Source organism: Mercenaria mercenaria, chromosome 6, assembly GCF_021730395.1.
Source record: "Mercenaria mercenaria strain notata chromosome 6, MADL_Memer_1, whole genome shotgun sequence".
Classification (NCBI taxonomy): domain Eukaryota; kingdom Metazoa; phylum Mollusca; class Bivalvia; order Venerida; family Veneridae; genus Mercenaria; species Mercenaria mercenaria.
In genome coordinates this window covers 37,389,895-37,404,538 of record NC_069366.1, presented here as the reverse complement: position 1 = coordinate 37,404,538, position 14,644 = coordinate 37,389,895, and the positions used below count along the sequence as shown (strand labels likewise).

General features: G+C 34.9%; 1 protein-coding gene across 1 annotated transcript; it reads left to right on the top strand.

Annotated features, from left to right (window-relative positions):
- Positions 1-258: 258 nt before the first annotated feature.
- LOC123549092 (39S ribosomal protein L3, mitochondrial-like) lies at positions 259-11,494 on the top strand. The gene is made up of 9 exons (XM_045336895.2): positions 259-360; positions 923-1,144; positions 1,476-1,566; positions 2,143-2,271; positions 3,336-3,435; positions 4,260-4,320; positions 6,421-6,529; positions 10,327-10,404; positions 11,108-11,494. The coding sequence occupies exons 1-9, from the start codon at positions 275-277 to the stop codon at positions 11,363-11,365; spliced, it is 1,134 nt and encodes a 377-aa protein (XP_045192830.2). The 5' UTR covers positions 259-274; the 3' UTR covers positions 11,366-11,494.
- Positions 11,495-14,644: the final 3,150 nt, after the last annotated feature.

Here is a 14,644-nt window from a genome sequence, read left to right as displayed (position 1 = left end):
AGTCCATTTTGTAGAATTTTTGCACGAAAATGTCCATTTCGGAGGACGCGGTCTTAATAAATTGCAATATTTTGGTTATAAATTAAAAAAATGATTTTTCAAAGGTGATCAATATTTAGCTTTACCTATTATCAATCATATCTATGGAAGAAAATACATATAACTTTTTCATTAAAGTCACAATTAAGAAAATAAAAGTCCATTTCGTAGACGTAAAGTCCATTTTGCGAAATGGAGTCCATTTCGCACTCTATCCCTACCCAGCATAAACAGCATGGCTGCCAAAGGACTTCTAAAACTTGGAAATGCTTTGCTTTTGACAAATAGCGCTTACATCGAGCATTCAGCTAATGTTTTTAGGTTCATATTTAACAGTTAGCTTTAATTCTTCCTTCTAAATCAAATGTTTATGTAACTCTCCTTGCTGAGAAGGAATCTAATGTATTTTGTAATTTTTATTTGCGATTCGTACTCAACTGTATTCGTACGTAAATCTTAAATTTTGAAACCCTTTATCTTTTGCTATTGCCTTTGGTTATATAAATGTGGTAGTGCCAAAACAATTACTATTGAAAAGGAGATAGTGCCTAAACATTTTGAAACTGATCATACAGCAGTAGCCGAAATACCCTTAAGGGGAGTTAACTCAATAACTGTTAAGCAGTAATCGAAGATGAGTAGATTTCGACTTAGTTGATGTACTCTCCAACGCCTCTGTAGACACCGACTGGAGAGGCCGAGAACACCTCAATTGCGATCAAGACCTAGCTTTTGACCTTATACCATGAGTTTGAATTTTGTTTCATTGTTACTTGTAGTTAAAAATTTATGTGTAATTTTAGAAAAATCTATATTTGACAGATGGCCTGTGAAGGATTTCCCATATCAGATAATTATAAATTATAATTGTTGTTTTTTCTAGACCATTGTTATGTTACCAGCAGACTAGAGGTAAGCGGCGCATGAAGCCGAGAGCGAAGAATGAGCCATGTCCCTGGCTAGTGAAGAAGAGGGCACCAGCACACTTTAATTTTGTAACAGAAGAAAACAGGGCTTTTCTTGATGAGGCAGCAAGAGATCACTACAAAAATCTGCCAAGTCCACTCAGAGATGAACCATGGCAAAGAAATGAATGGACAATTAAGTAATATGTTTTGAAAATTTTTAAACATTTAGAATGTGTAGTGGTGTAGTGGTAGAGAGTGTGACCCTAATATAAAGTTTTAGACATTGCTGATTTTATTCAAACTAGAGTGGAGTAGACTTTGACAATGGTTGCTAAAGCAGTTAGGCTCAAGATTTTGTTTAAATTCCTTATCCCAGAACTTTGTAAAGCTTTGTGAAATTGATTTTAACCTTTCATCCAACAGAAGTTAAACAAATGTTTAAATGAAATTCAGACTTATATTTAGAGTGTAGTATATTATTTGATATTTCAGCACTAAATTACAGTGTAATTATAATGGTTTTTACAGCACAAGGAGAACTGGTGTGTTGGGTGTAAAGATTGGAGTAATCCCACAGTGGAAAAAAGATGGAACAAGATTTCTGTGTCAACTTATACAAGTATGTACTGGAATTAAGTATTTCACAGCATGTTAAGAATTTGGTCTAAACATGCCTTGCTGATTAAAAAGACTTGAGTTTCTTGCAAATATTTTTTTGAATTTTAAGTACATTGTACCTTTGTACTTCCATCGATTTATTTTTGCATGTTTTGTTGTATTCCTCATGAAGACTGTTTTTCGCAGGAAGTTAGAGAGTTAGAATGAGTTAAATGCAGATTACATGTAAGACTATGTAAGGGTAAGAGTTTTTTAGATAAATGCAAAATAAAGAAATATCATATTTAAAAACAGCACTATTGTTTATGAATATTGAATACAAAATTAATATATGAACCATGCAAATTACAGTTACTTGCTGCATTTGGACTTAATATTTTTAAAATTGTGAAAATTGGCAAGTGTTCCATTTATAATTCAAGTGTTCACCAAACTTAGTCGGAATGTTTATGGACATATTAACTTGGCCAAGCTTGATAACCAGTATAGAAGTCTTAGTTATTCTGCTCAATGAGGTGAGAATCTTAAAAATGCTTTGATCAGCTTATTTTGTGATAGTTTAGTTCTTTTGTTTCAGATTGTAGACAATCATGTGATACGATATTCTTCTCCTGAAGAGTTCCAGAAATCTGTTGGATTTTTACCTGGCTACAGTAAAGATATTGGAGCTGTTGTGGTTGGAGCGTTAAGTGATTCTCCATGGAATGTAAGCTCTTTCTTTTAGTCTAATCTTCCATCATATTGTACAATTGTAAGCAAGGTGCTTGATGACCATGCAATTAAGCCATACAGTTGAGTTTTGCAAAGTTTCTGGTTGTTTGCTGCCACAGGTAACTATTATAGTTTATATCGGTGATAGTTCATCATTTATGATGACTTGAGACTTTGAAATCGTTATACATTAACAGTCTGTAACCAGGTTTCAGGTATTTTTTGGTATGCAGATTTGATTTTTATACAGACTGCAAATACATGTAAGAGGTCATGCAGCATTCTTGTATACTAATACCGGTACATAATATCAATATAAAGTGTACACATTAATTGAATTCAAATAAATCATGTAGCTCCTTTTATCAATAATTTTCTGTTGTTTAATGCAAATTTATTTAAGGAAAAAAGGTTAAAATGATCATTTAGATAGTACACTAAACTAGATTGGAGCAAACATTTACTATGATATGTTTTTTCCATAGTTGGCAATGTTAGTGATTTTATATCACATTGATATGAACACATATTACAACTATTAAGACTTAGTTATAGTTAGATATATGTTAAATGCATTGTTCTTGAAACTAAGAAAAGTGGATATGGTACTTTTTACATTTAGACAAGGTACATGCATGTATTTCTTGCATGCCAGACAAGATTTTCCCATGTTTTCTCTGGTGCTGGAAAAACCCACCTAACACCCTGGGGTGTATATAAATGGGTAAATTCATGCCCTACTAAATGGAATAGTGCTTAAAAGAAAAGCGTTTGTTTTATTTCATTTCTTCTATTAATTGAAGAGAATATTATGGTATACAAGAAAAAGAATCTATCACTAGCGGAATGTGCAGAAATATATGACTCCTAGGTAAGTGTTTCGAGGTAACTTGGCCTTATTCCCTCGAGCAGATTCCATCTGCACCTTCAACCAGTGACAGATTCCTATAATATCTGAAGATACCAAACAGGTGAAAGATACAGCAGAGATTGCTTGATACACTCTGTCACAAATTTTCTTTCCGAGTCATTTACTTGAACAATGTTATTGTATTTCAGTATTCAAAAGCGTACCACAATCTGTTTACTGAGGCAGGTGTTCCACCTAAAAGAAAATTAACCAGATTTTTTGTGACACCGGATGCTGCAATACAACCAGGTAGACTTTTCAATTGTCATTCCAGAGTTTTAACGTCTAATTAAAACAGCCGGCTATGCACATTTTCACAGATTTGTGGCATGCAGGTGTAAACATGCAAAACACAAAAAATTGTACAAATGTATATTAAAAGTAGCTGTTCAAAATAATGAGGATAGTTCTAGGACTGGTGGGCCCGGTGTCAGTATAATGTGACTTGGTGGGGTATCATGTCACCTGTTTACAGCATGATATTTCAGTGAGGCTGCACTATAAAATTGGGCATTGTGATCACTACTACAAGGAGGCACCGTCATTATGGCTGAAAAATGGTTGAAAAAAAAGCTAAATCAGAAAAAACAAATTCCCATTAATCATTGACACTACCCCTTCAAAGGGGTCACAGGAAACTTTCAGGTTTGTCACAATGCTTAAAATTCTTTACAGAAATCAAGTGTTAAGTTGTATTTTATGCTTCCTGAAGGGTAAACATGTAGTTGTCACTTTTGTCTGTTCATTACATCTACCCTGTTGCCTGTCTCCCTCCATCGGATGTCCTGGGTCTATTACTTTCATGAAACTTGAAATATAGATAGATACCAGCAAGAGGGAGATTTATGTATATATTTGTTTGTTTGTGTGCATTTATTTTTTTCACAATACTACAAAAGGTAATAAAGCGGAACAAACATCGATGCTGGGGATGATTTATTAGTTTTGAAAACCAGACCTCAGCTTTTGTGATTTAAAACTTTTTTGTTGAATCTATATGTGTTTATATACAGTAGGCATACAGTATTCATTTTCTTTATCTGAAACCTTTGTTTTTTTTTTTGTTTCTTTAGGTACACCGCTAAGTGCAATGCATTTTAAAGTTGGGGATTATGTTGATTGTTCAGCCAAAACGTAAGTAAACCTGTTCTTGTTTTCTGTTGTTCATTTATAATGTAGGTGAAAGCAACTCTAACCAGCCAGTTATATTTTTAGCTCGACTATTCGAAGAATAGTCTAGCTATTCTACTCACCCTGGCGTCGGCGTCGGCGTCACACCTTGGTTAAGTTTTTGCATGCAAGTACATACAGCCATCAATTAAAGGCATATAGCTTTGAAACTTATTTTTTCTTTTTCTAGGTCAATTACCAACCTCTCTGGGTCAAGTCCCATAACTCTGACATGTATTTTGAGCAAATTATGGCCCCTTTTGGACTTAGAAAATTTTGGTTAAAGTTTTACATGCAAGTTACTATCTCCAAAACTAATGCAGATATTGATTTGAAACTTCACATGTGTCTTCGGGGTTATAAAACTAGTTGATAGCAGCAAGTCCCATAACTCTGACTTTCATTTTGGCCAAATTATGCCCCCTTTTGGACTTAGAAAATTCTGGTTAAAGTTTTGTGTGCAAGTACATACAGCTATTTCTAAAAGGCATATAGATTTGAAACTTATTTTTTTCTTTTTCTAGATCAATTACCAACCTCTCTGGGTCAAGACCCATAACTCTGACATGTATTTTGAGCAAATTATGCCCCCTTTTAGACTTAGAAAATTTTGGTTAAAGTTTTACATGCAAGTTACTATCTCCAAAACTAATGCAGATATTGATTTGAAACTTAACATGTGTCTTTGGGGTTATAAAACTAGTTGATAGCAGCAAGTCCCATAACTCTGACCTTCATTTTGGCCAAATTATGCCCCCTTTTGGACTTAGAAAATTCTGGTTAAAGTTTTGCGTGCAAGTACATACAGCTATTTCTAAAAGGCATATAGATTTGAAACTTATTTTTTCTTTTTCTAGATCAATTACCAACCTCACTGGGTCAAGTCCCATAACTCTGACATGTTTTTTGAGCAAATTATGCCCCCTTTTCGACTTAGAAAATTTTGGTTAAAGTTTTACATGCAAGTTATTATCTCCAAAACTAATGCAGATATTGATTTGAAACTTCACATGTGTCTTCGGGGTTATAAAACTAGTTGATAGCAGCAAGTCCCATAACTCTGACCTTCATTTTGGCCAAATTATGTCCCCTTTTGGACTTAGCAAATTCTGGTTAAAGTTTTGTGTGCAAGTACATACAGCTATTACTAAAAGGCATATAGATTTGAAACTTATTTTTTCTTTTTCTAGATCAATTACTAACCTCACTGGATCAAGTCCCATAACTCTGGCATGTATTTTGGGCAAATTATGTCCCCTTTTGGACTTTGAAAATTCTGGTTAAAGTTTTACATGCAAGTTTTTATCTCCAAAACTAATGCAGATATTGAATTGAAACTTCACATGTGCCTTCGGGGTTATAAAACTAGTTGATAGCAGCAAGTCCCATAACTGATATGCATTTTGGTCAAATTATTCCCCCTTTTGAACTTAAAACTCTTTTGATATTTAACCTTTTTGGGTAATATTTTCCTGCTTCTAGGACAATATTTCGAATAGTCGAGCTTGGCTGTCTTACGGACAGCTCTTGTTTTAGAATCAGTAACACCACTTTCATTTCAAAAGTATTAATAAACGGAAGTGAAAAAATGATAATATGCAAATTATGTAATGGCTCAAACTTTTGAATCAGTTAAACCAAGTCTAGACAATCTTAACAGATTTTTGTTGCTCAGCTGAAAGAAATAAAAAATGATTGCTTAACAAGATATCTTGCTTTGGATTGTATATTGTACTGCAGAGGTCAATGTTACAGGTACTAAAAATAGAAGAAATTTTTTTTGTTTGCAATGTAAGTTTTGGTTGATATATTCCAACCAACCAAATTTTGTGTGTATAAGGCATGTAGAGTCAGAAAAGTTTGGATATAAAAAGAAAGTAGTTTTGTTGTGTTGCAGTGTTTCATGTTTGTTGCCAAAGGAAGAAGTTATACTGTAATGGAAAGACTTTGAGAAGCAATAAAAAGTTGTTTTTGGCTCCAGATGACAAACCAGTAGGAGCACAAAAACTGCAGTTTGTCATAAAGCAGTATAAATCTTCAGTCTGGTCAGTTTTTGAATTTCAGGATAAATCATGGATTTCAAGGAGTAATGAAAAGATTTGGTTTTGCTGGCGGTCCATCAACACATGGTAATACAAAGTTTCACAGGAGGCCAGGCTCATTATCAACAGGGGTATGTACTTGTTATGTCTTGACAAATGTGGGGAGATATATTGATTTTGTCTTCTGAGTGCGTGTTTGTCTGTCAGTCACACAAGTTTATCTGGTTTACTCTTCCAAAACTACAGGTGGAATTTCAATCCAACTTTGTAGGTAGAACTAATCGCCAGTGAAAAAAGATACCGCATAAACGAGGCAGATCCTTGAAGGAATCTTTGTACTTGTTTGCTGGTGATCTTTTATCATATTATCAACAAGAGGACCATGATGGTCCTGAATCGCTCACCTCTTCCCACATGACCCAGTATTGAGTATGACGTCGTTTTTTCTATTATTTGACATAGTGACCTAGTTTTAGAGCTCATGTGACCCAGTTTTGAACTTGACCTAGATATTATCAAGATAAAAATTCTGACCAATTTTCATGAAGATCCATTGAAAAAAATGGTCTCTAAGAGAGGTCACAAGGTTTTTCTATTATTTGACTTCTATCTAGAGAGGTCAAAAGATTTTAATAATTTTAGACCTACTGACCTAGTTTTTGACCGCAGTTGACCCAGTTTCAAATTTGACCTAGATATCATCAAGATGAACATTCAGACCAACTTTCATACAGATCCCATGAAAAGTATGGCCTCTAGAGAGGTCACAAAGTTTTTTTTATTATTTGACCTACTGACCTAGTTTTTTAAGGCACGTGACCCAGTTTCAAACTTGACCTAGATATCATCAAGGTGAACATTCTGACCAATTTTTATGGAGATCCATTCACAAGTATGGCCTCTAGAGAGGTCACAAGGTTTTTCTATTTTTAGACCTATTGACCTAGTTTTTGACCACACATGACCCTGTTTCGAACTTGACCTAGATATCATCAAGATGAACATTCAGACCAATTTTCATACAGATCCCATGAAAAATATGGCCTATAGAGAGGTCACAAGGTTTTTCTATTATTTGACCTACTGACCTAGTTTTTGAAGGCACGTGACCCACTTTCGAACTTGACCTAGATATCATCAAGATGAACATTCAGACCAACTTTCATACAGATCCCATTAAAAATATAGCCTCTAGAGAGGTCACAAGGTTTTTCTATTATTTGACCTACTGACCTAGTTTTTGACGGCACGTGACCCATTTTTGAACTTGACCTAGATATCATCAAGAAGAACATTCTGACCAATTTTCATGAAGATCTCATGAAATATATGGCCTCTAGAGAGGTCACAAGGTTTTTCTATTTTTAGACCTACTGACCTAGTTTTTGACCGCACGTGACCCAGTTTCGAACTTGACCTAGATATCATCAAGATGAACATTCAGACCAACTTTCATGCAGATCCCATGAAAAATATGGCCTTCAGAGAGGTCACAAGGTTTTTCTATTATTTGACCTACTGACCTAGTTTTTGATGGCACGTGACCCAGTTTCGAACTTGACCTAGATTTCATCAAGGTGAACATTCTGACCAATTTTCATGAAGATCTTGTGAAATATATGGCCTCTAGAGAGGTCACAAGGTTTTTCTATTTTTAGACCTACTGACCTAGTTTTTGAAGGCACGTGACCCAGTTTCAAACTTGACCTAGATATCATCAAGATGAACATTCTGACCAATTTTCATGAAGATCTTGTGAAATATATGGCCTCTAAAGAGGTCACAAGCTTTTTCTATTTTTAGACCTACTGACCTAGTTTTTTAAGGCATGTGATCCAGTTTCGAACTTGACCTAGATATCATCAAGGCGAACATTCTGACAAATTTTCATAAAGATCCCATGAAAAATGTGACCTCTAGAGTGGTCACAAGCAAAAGTTTACGGACGGACGCACGCACGAACGGACGGACGACGGACACCGCGCGATCACAAAAGCTCACCTTGTCACTTTGTGACAGGTGAGCTTATAAAAAATAATCAAATACAAGAGGGCCATGATGGCCCTATATCGCTCACCTGTTATCATTGCACTTGAGGACAAGAAGGTCCTCAGAAAAAATATCTAAGTTCAAAGGACAGGAACAACAAAGGAAAGAAATTTAACCAAAAAGAAAAACAACATTCTTACAAGGTACAGATATGTCAAAGTACACCTAAAAATTGGAGGAACCATCCATGTTGTACCATAGAAAAGTGGTCTCGGTTTTTCCCTACGGCCAATAATAAAAAAGTTACTAAAAATAGGCTATTTAAAGTAACGTAAAAGGGAAGTAATTCAAAAGAAAATTATTGTAAGTTAACAAAAGAAGGATCTGCCAAATAAATCTGTTGACATAAATGAAATTTCAGATCAGTATCTTCATTAGTTATGGAGATATACCCATTTTAATTGGAAATAAAGGTAATTTGACATAAAATCAGTCCATAGTTATCTACCCTGATTGGCTCGATCCAACTAATGACAATAATGAAATTTCAAATAAGTCCTGTAGGTACTTACTGATATAAATCCATTTTGACTACAATCAGGGGAGGTAATCAGATATAAAATAACTCTGGAAACTATGATTGGATCTGATTTGTCATGGAGTCCAAGATTTATTGTTGCTGAAGATATTTTGGAAGTTTGTATCAAATTAAACCATAAATGAAGTCTCTATATGGCTGCAAAAGCCAAAATAGCCAATTTTGGACATTTAAGGGGCCATAACTCTGAAACCCATGATGGAACCTGGCCAGTTTATGAAAGGAACCAAGATCTTGTGGTGATACAAGTTGTGTGCAAGTTTGGTTAAAATCAAATTATAAATGAAGTTGCTATTGTGCAGACAAGGTCAAAATAGCTGATTTTGGCCCTTTCAGGGGCCATAACTCTGGAACCCATTAGGGGATCTGGCCGGTTCAACAAAGGATCTGAGATCTTATGGCAACACAAGTTTTGTGCAAGTTTGATTAAATTCAAATCATAAATGAAGCTGCTATTGTGCAGACAAGGGCAAAATAGCTAATTCTGGTCCTTTCAGGGGCCATAACTCTGGAACCCATAAGGGAATCTGGCCAATTCAAGAAAGGAACCAAGATCTTACGGTGATACAAGAGGTGTGCCAGTTTGGTAAAAATCAAATCATAAATAAAGCTGCTATTGTGCAGACAAGGTCAAAATAGCTGATTTTGGCCGTTTCAGGGGCCATAACTCTGGTACCCTTAATGGGATCTGGCCAGTTCAAGAAAGAAACCGAGATCTTATGGTGATACAAGTTGTGTGCAACTTTGATTAAAATAAAATCATAAATGAAACCACTATCGTACAGACAAGAAATTGTTGACGGACGCACGGACAAACGACGGACGAAGGGTGATCACAAAAGCTCACCTTGTCACTATGTGACAGGTGAGCTAAAAAACAAATATTGACTAATACTAGACATGTCCAGTTAGAGTCTAAGACATAATAAATTCAGTATCTACTTCATGATTCTTTCTTGTGTGGTATCTCTGTTTCTAGATGACTTAGGATTGTTTGACCATCTTAGCATTCTTGTATGTATGGAGCTCACTAGCTGAAGGTCAGATGTTATACACAGGTGTTCATTTGTGCCTGCCAAGTTGTTCTGGGGTGATTTTTGTGTACTCTGGGTAAAAATATACCAGTATCAGTTTAACACTGTAGCTTAGTCTGGAGATCTATCAAAAATTAGCACATTTTAAGTTAACTATGCCCCCACCACCTCCCCACTTACAATCTTCCCCCTCCTTTTCTTTACCCCTCATGAACTGACTCAGTCAAACTAAGTCTGCTATTTTTTGGCTTGGTTGCATTCTATGCTTCCAAAGGATCTTCATAAATATTTTATTTACATATTTCAGAAACAACGTGGCATGTTCAAAGGAACGAAGATGCCAGGCATCATGGGTGGTGATTGGAGAATTACTAAAGGAATCAAGGTAAAATTATACACACATGCGGAAGTTTACAAGAAATACAATATTAGCTACATATTCTGTACCTTCTGCTTCAATCATATCATATAATGAAGAGAATGTGAACATGAATTTGACAGTGATAGAAAGAAAAAGCATGATTGGTGTATGTTATGTTTGAGCAACTTGACTTAAAGCTACTTGCCCACAGATAGGGTGAAATTTTTCAACATATTCATTTTCACCAAGTTTGGGATAGCATATATATATATATATGACGCTGAAAAATGATAAATTGCTTAGAAATAAGTTAGATATTGGTTTTGTAAATTTTCTGTATTATTTCAAAAGGGTTGCAATGGCTTACTACCTTTTGCACAATATCTTTGGTTATTTATAAGAATATCTTTCAAAAATCTTATGACGATAAGATTGTACCACTAGTCACTTTCAGAGTACTCACTTTTTATCGATTTGTGAAAGAAAATATTTTTCACCTAAAATGTGTGGGTTTGTCTCTTTAATTGTCAGGATCTTCATTGGACGATTTATTAGTTTATGCAACTTGCATATAGTCAGTCATATAGTAAATACCAAAGCAAGATTTTATTCGATAAAATAGCATCTTCCTATTTCCTTATATTGATTCAGTAAAATGGAAGAAAATATTATGAATCTATTTCTTGAAAAAATACCAGAGTTGATTTATCTCTGTCAATATTTACAGATATGGAGAATCAACACCAAGTACAACATTTTATATACCAGTACAGGAGTACCCGGTCCTAACCACTGCTATGTTCGTATATACGACACTGCTAATTTCAATCGTAAAGAGGAAATGGTAAAAAATTGCCGCCGTGTGTCAATGCCAACATTTTACCCAGATGACGTTGAGGAGGAACTACCAGAAGACATTTTTCATGAAGATTTGTTTCAAATGAATGATAACACTATCACCTTTAAAGATGATGATGAAAGCTGAGAGAATATATTCAAAAGTGTTATAGATGAATTATAAATTTTTTTCTAAACTTGTTTACACTGTAACAATTTACAGATTGTAATAGAGTCATGTCTTGTTTTGTCAGTTTTACAATAAATGGTAATAGAAGACTGTGGCTGTTTGGAAACTGGTTATTACAGTAGGCATAGGGGGCCTCCAGGGCTGAGTGGTTATGGCCAAAGACTTCAGATCACTTGCTCTTCACCGATGTGGGTTTAAGCCTTGCTCGAGTCATTCAATTCTTCATGTGAGGAAGCCATCCAGCAACCCACTCATGATGAACTAATGCACAGAAGGGCTCCTAAAGTTGCACAGTATTTTCGCTGCAGAACTCGTGCATAATTATTTCCTGATACAAAGTTAATAACCTATAATACACACATAACTTATTTTGAAGTCACTAGTAAATATGAAGGTAACCGTTATCTCTTCATACCAGGTGAACTTACGTATGAATACAACACAAACAGGCAGTGTGTATGTTTCACTTAGCTTGGTTTATCTTAACACCACGATGCAAGTACATTTTACTTGAAGAAAAACAGTTATCTTTGCAAAAAAGTATTTTTTATGAATGAACTATTTTTAGGTAATCACTACATATATGTTGTTATTATATCTCATAACAGTTTGTCTGGTAAATACAACACACATGGGCAGCATTTTTGTGGCATCTAACTTACATTGTGGTCACTAGTACAAATAGTAATATAGTAACATCTCTGGAAACAATAAAACCTTGCTTTCAAACATCACATTAACCTCCGGGCTCATAAAGCAGTGCAATCAAACCAAATCTGAAATTCTACTTATCTGCATTCTATACTTCCAAATGATCTTTTTAGTACTTGGACTTGTGATATTATATTTTCTGGTTCCTTGAGATTCCATATAGTCCAGTGCTAAGGGGCATTCATAACCTCTCACTGCAGAATCAATCGAACCAATTCTGCTACTATATTCAACGCTTGGTTGCATTCTCTCAAAGATTTCATTCTGCTTAAGCACAATGGTACAAGCAGATGTAATTACCCCTTTTAAATATTCAGTCAATCTGAGTCTGCTTTTATTTTGCTTGACTAGGTTCTGTTTCCAACGGATCTTTGAAGATTTTATTCTCTTGATAATCCTTAAAATTACAGAATAAATAGCTATGGATTTCATATTATTCAAGAAAAAAATCCGGATAAAATTGACTACTAAAATGATTTCTACAGAGCCTGCTCTTTAAAGTTGGATGAGAGTATAAAAACAAAATGTTAATGACGTTTTTCATAATTTATTGATATTACAATTTTAAGATATTTTACAGGAATATGTTTGTTTGAAAATTATGGACATGATTCAATATAATGTCTTAACACTTCTCACATACTAGCTGGATTCGAGACAACCCTGTCAGAAGAAAAGATATAAGCATAATCAATGTAGAACAATGCATTGGAAAATAGGAACAACAGTACAATGTATCCAATGTAATAGGCTTGCCAGTACAATGTACCAGATACTGTTACATATGAGAGATACAGCAGAATGCATTCTTAACTGTTGTTCTACTTCCATAAAGCAAAATATAAAGATTTGAACAAAATGTCATTTGAATCCAATTGTTACCAGATACACAATGCAAACAGGAGTGCCAGAATGTCACAATATACGCCCATCATAGCAAATTTCTTTACACTAGCACCTGTATTTGCAAATATTGTAATTATTGTAATTCTTTTGTTCAGTGAACAATTATGCCAAGTTACATAAAAATCCCTCCATGCATGAAGGAAGATATGCTCCGGACAAAGTCATTCTTGAATTTGACTTTTGACCTCTAAGTGTGACCTTGACCTTAGACCTAGGGACCTGGTTCTTGCGCATGACACTCCGTCTCATGATGGTGAACAATTGTGCCAAGTTTTATTAAAATCCCTCCATGCATGAAGAAGATATGCTCCGGACAAAGTTCAAACGGGCGTATAAAAAGTTGTATAATAACAACATACTTGTCAAGATTACTTCCATTCAAGCATGTCAATAAATACCATATACCCTCTGCTAACACAGCATGTATGTTGGTCAACAAATACCATATACCCTCTGCTAATGCAGCATATTTGTTGGTCAACAAATACCATAATACAATCTGGTGATGCAACCATTTTATAATTCTAGTGATAGATCTTTCAAGGCTCAATATGAATTTTTCAATTTAATGAAATAATCATGTTACTAAATAAATGAAATAAAATTGAACATCATCTGACCAACAGGAAGTTACAAAAAATATATGGCAAAAATGATAGGGATACTGAATGGTCAAAAAGGTACTGGCACACATCAACTCTGTTGTCTATATTGATAAATATTGCATTGATCCATTAATCTACACTAGCACTATGCCTGACTACTCGAGTTAAACACCGAATGCTTTAAATGTGCAGCTGCCTTTACTATCTCGCAAGTTTTAAAATATTTGCTGCCATTCTCCTTTTTATGATTTTAAATAACAATAGGTGTAGGAGGACAGCAGCGCTCGTCTATTCAAAACCCTTGTCACTAAAAATGTAAAATTTGTGAAAACTAAAAAGGTAAATGGGGCATAACTTTTCAACCAAGAGGGTCATGATGACCCTGGATCGCTCACCTGAGTAATATGAGCCAAATGTTTCAAATGGCAAACTGATGCTAAAATATAAAGAAATTAGGTCAGTGTTTCAAATGGCAAACTGATGCTAAAATATAAAGAAATTAGGTCAGTATGTGACATTCATGGTCACTGAAAGTCAGTTTTAAGATCTGTGTGCTAAACTGTACCTGTCATCCAAATTTCAAGGTTGTACCTTAAAAAACAAGAAAGTAGGTCAAGGTCACAGTCAGGTGACCCCTAATCACTTGGGGTCATCAGGTAATTATAATTAAACAGTCTAGGAATTATGATCTAATAATTTTTAAGTACTTTTTCCTATATAACTCATATAACAAGTGACCCCCAGGGCGGGGCCTCTTTTCACCCCTTGGGTATAATTTGAACAATCTTGTAAGAGATCCACTAGGAATGCTACACACCAAATATCAAAGGCCTAGGCCTTGAATTTTAGGACAAGAAGATTTTTATTTTTTTTCCTATATGTTTATGTTAAACTTGGGACACTCAGGGTAGGGCCTCTTCATCCCATGGGCATAATATGAACAACTGTGGTAGAGGAACACTAGGCAAGGCAACATACCAAATATCAAAAGCCTATGCCTTGCAGTTTCAAGCAG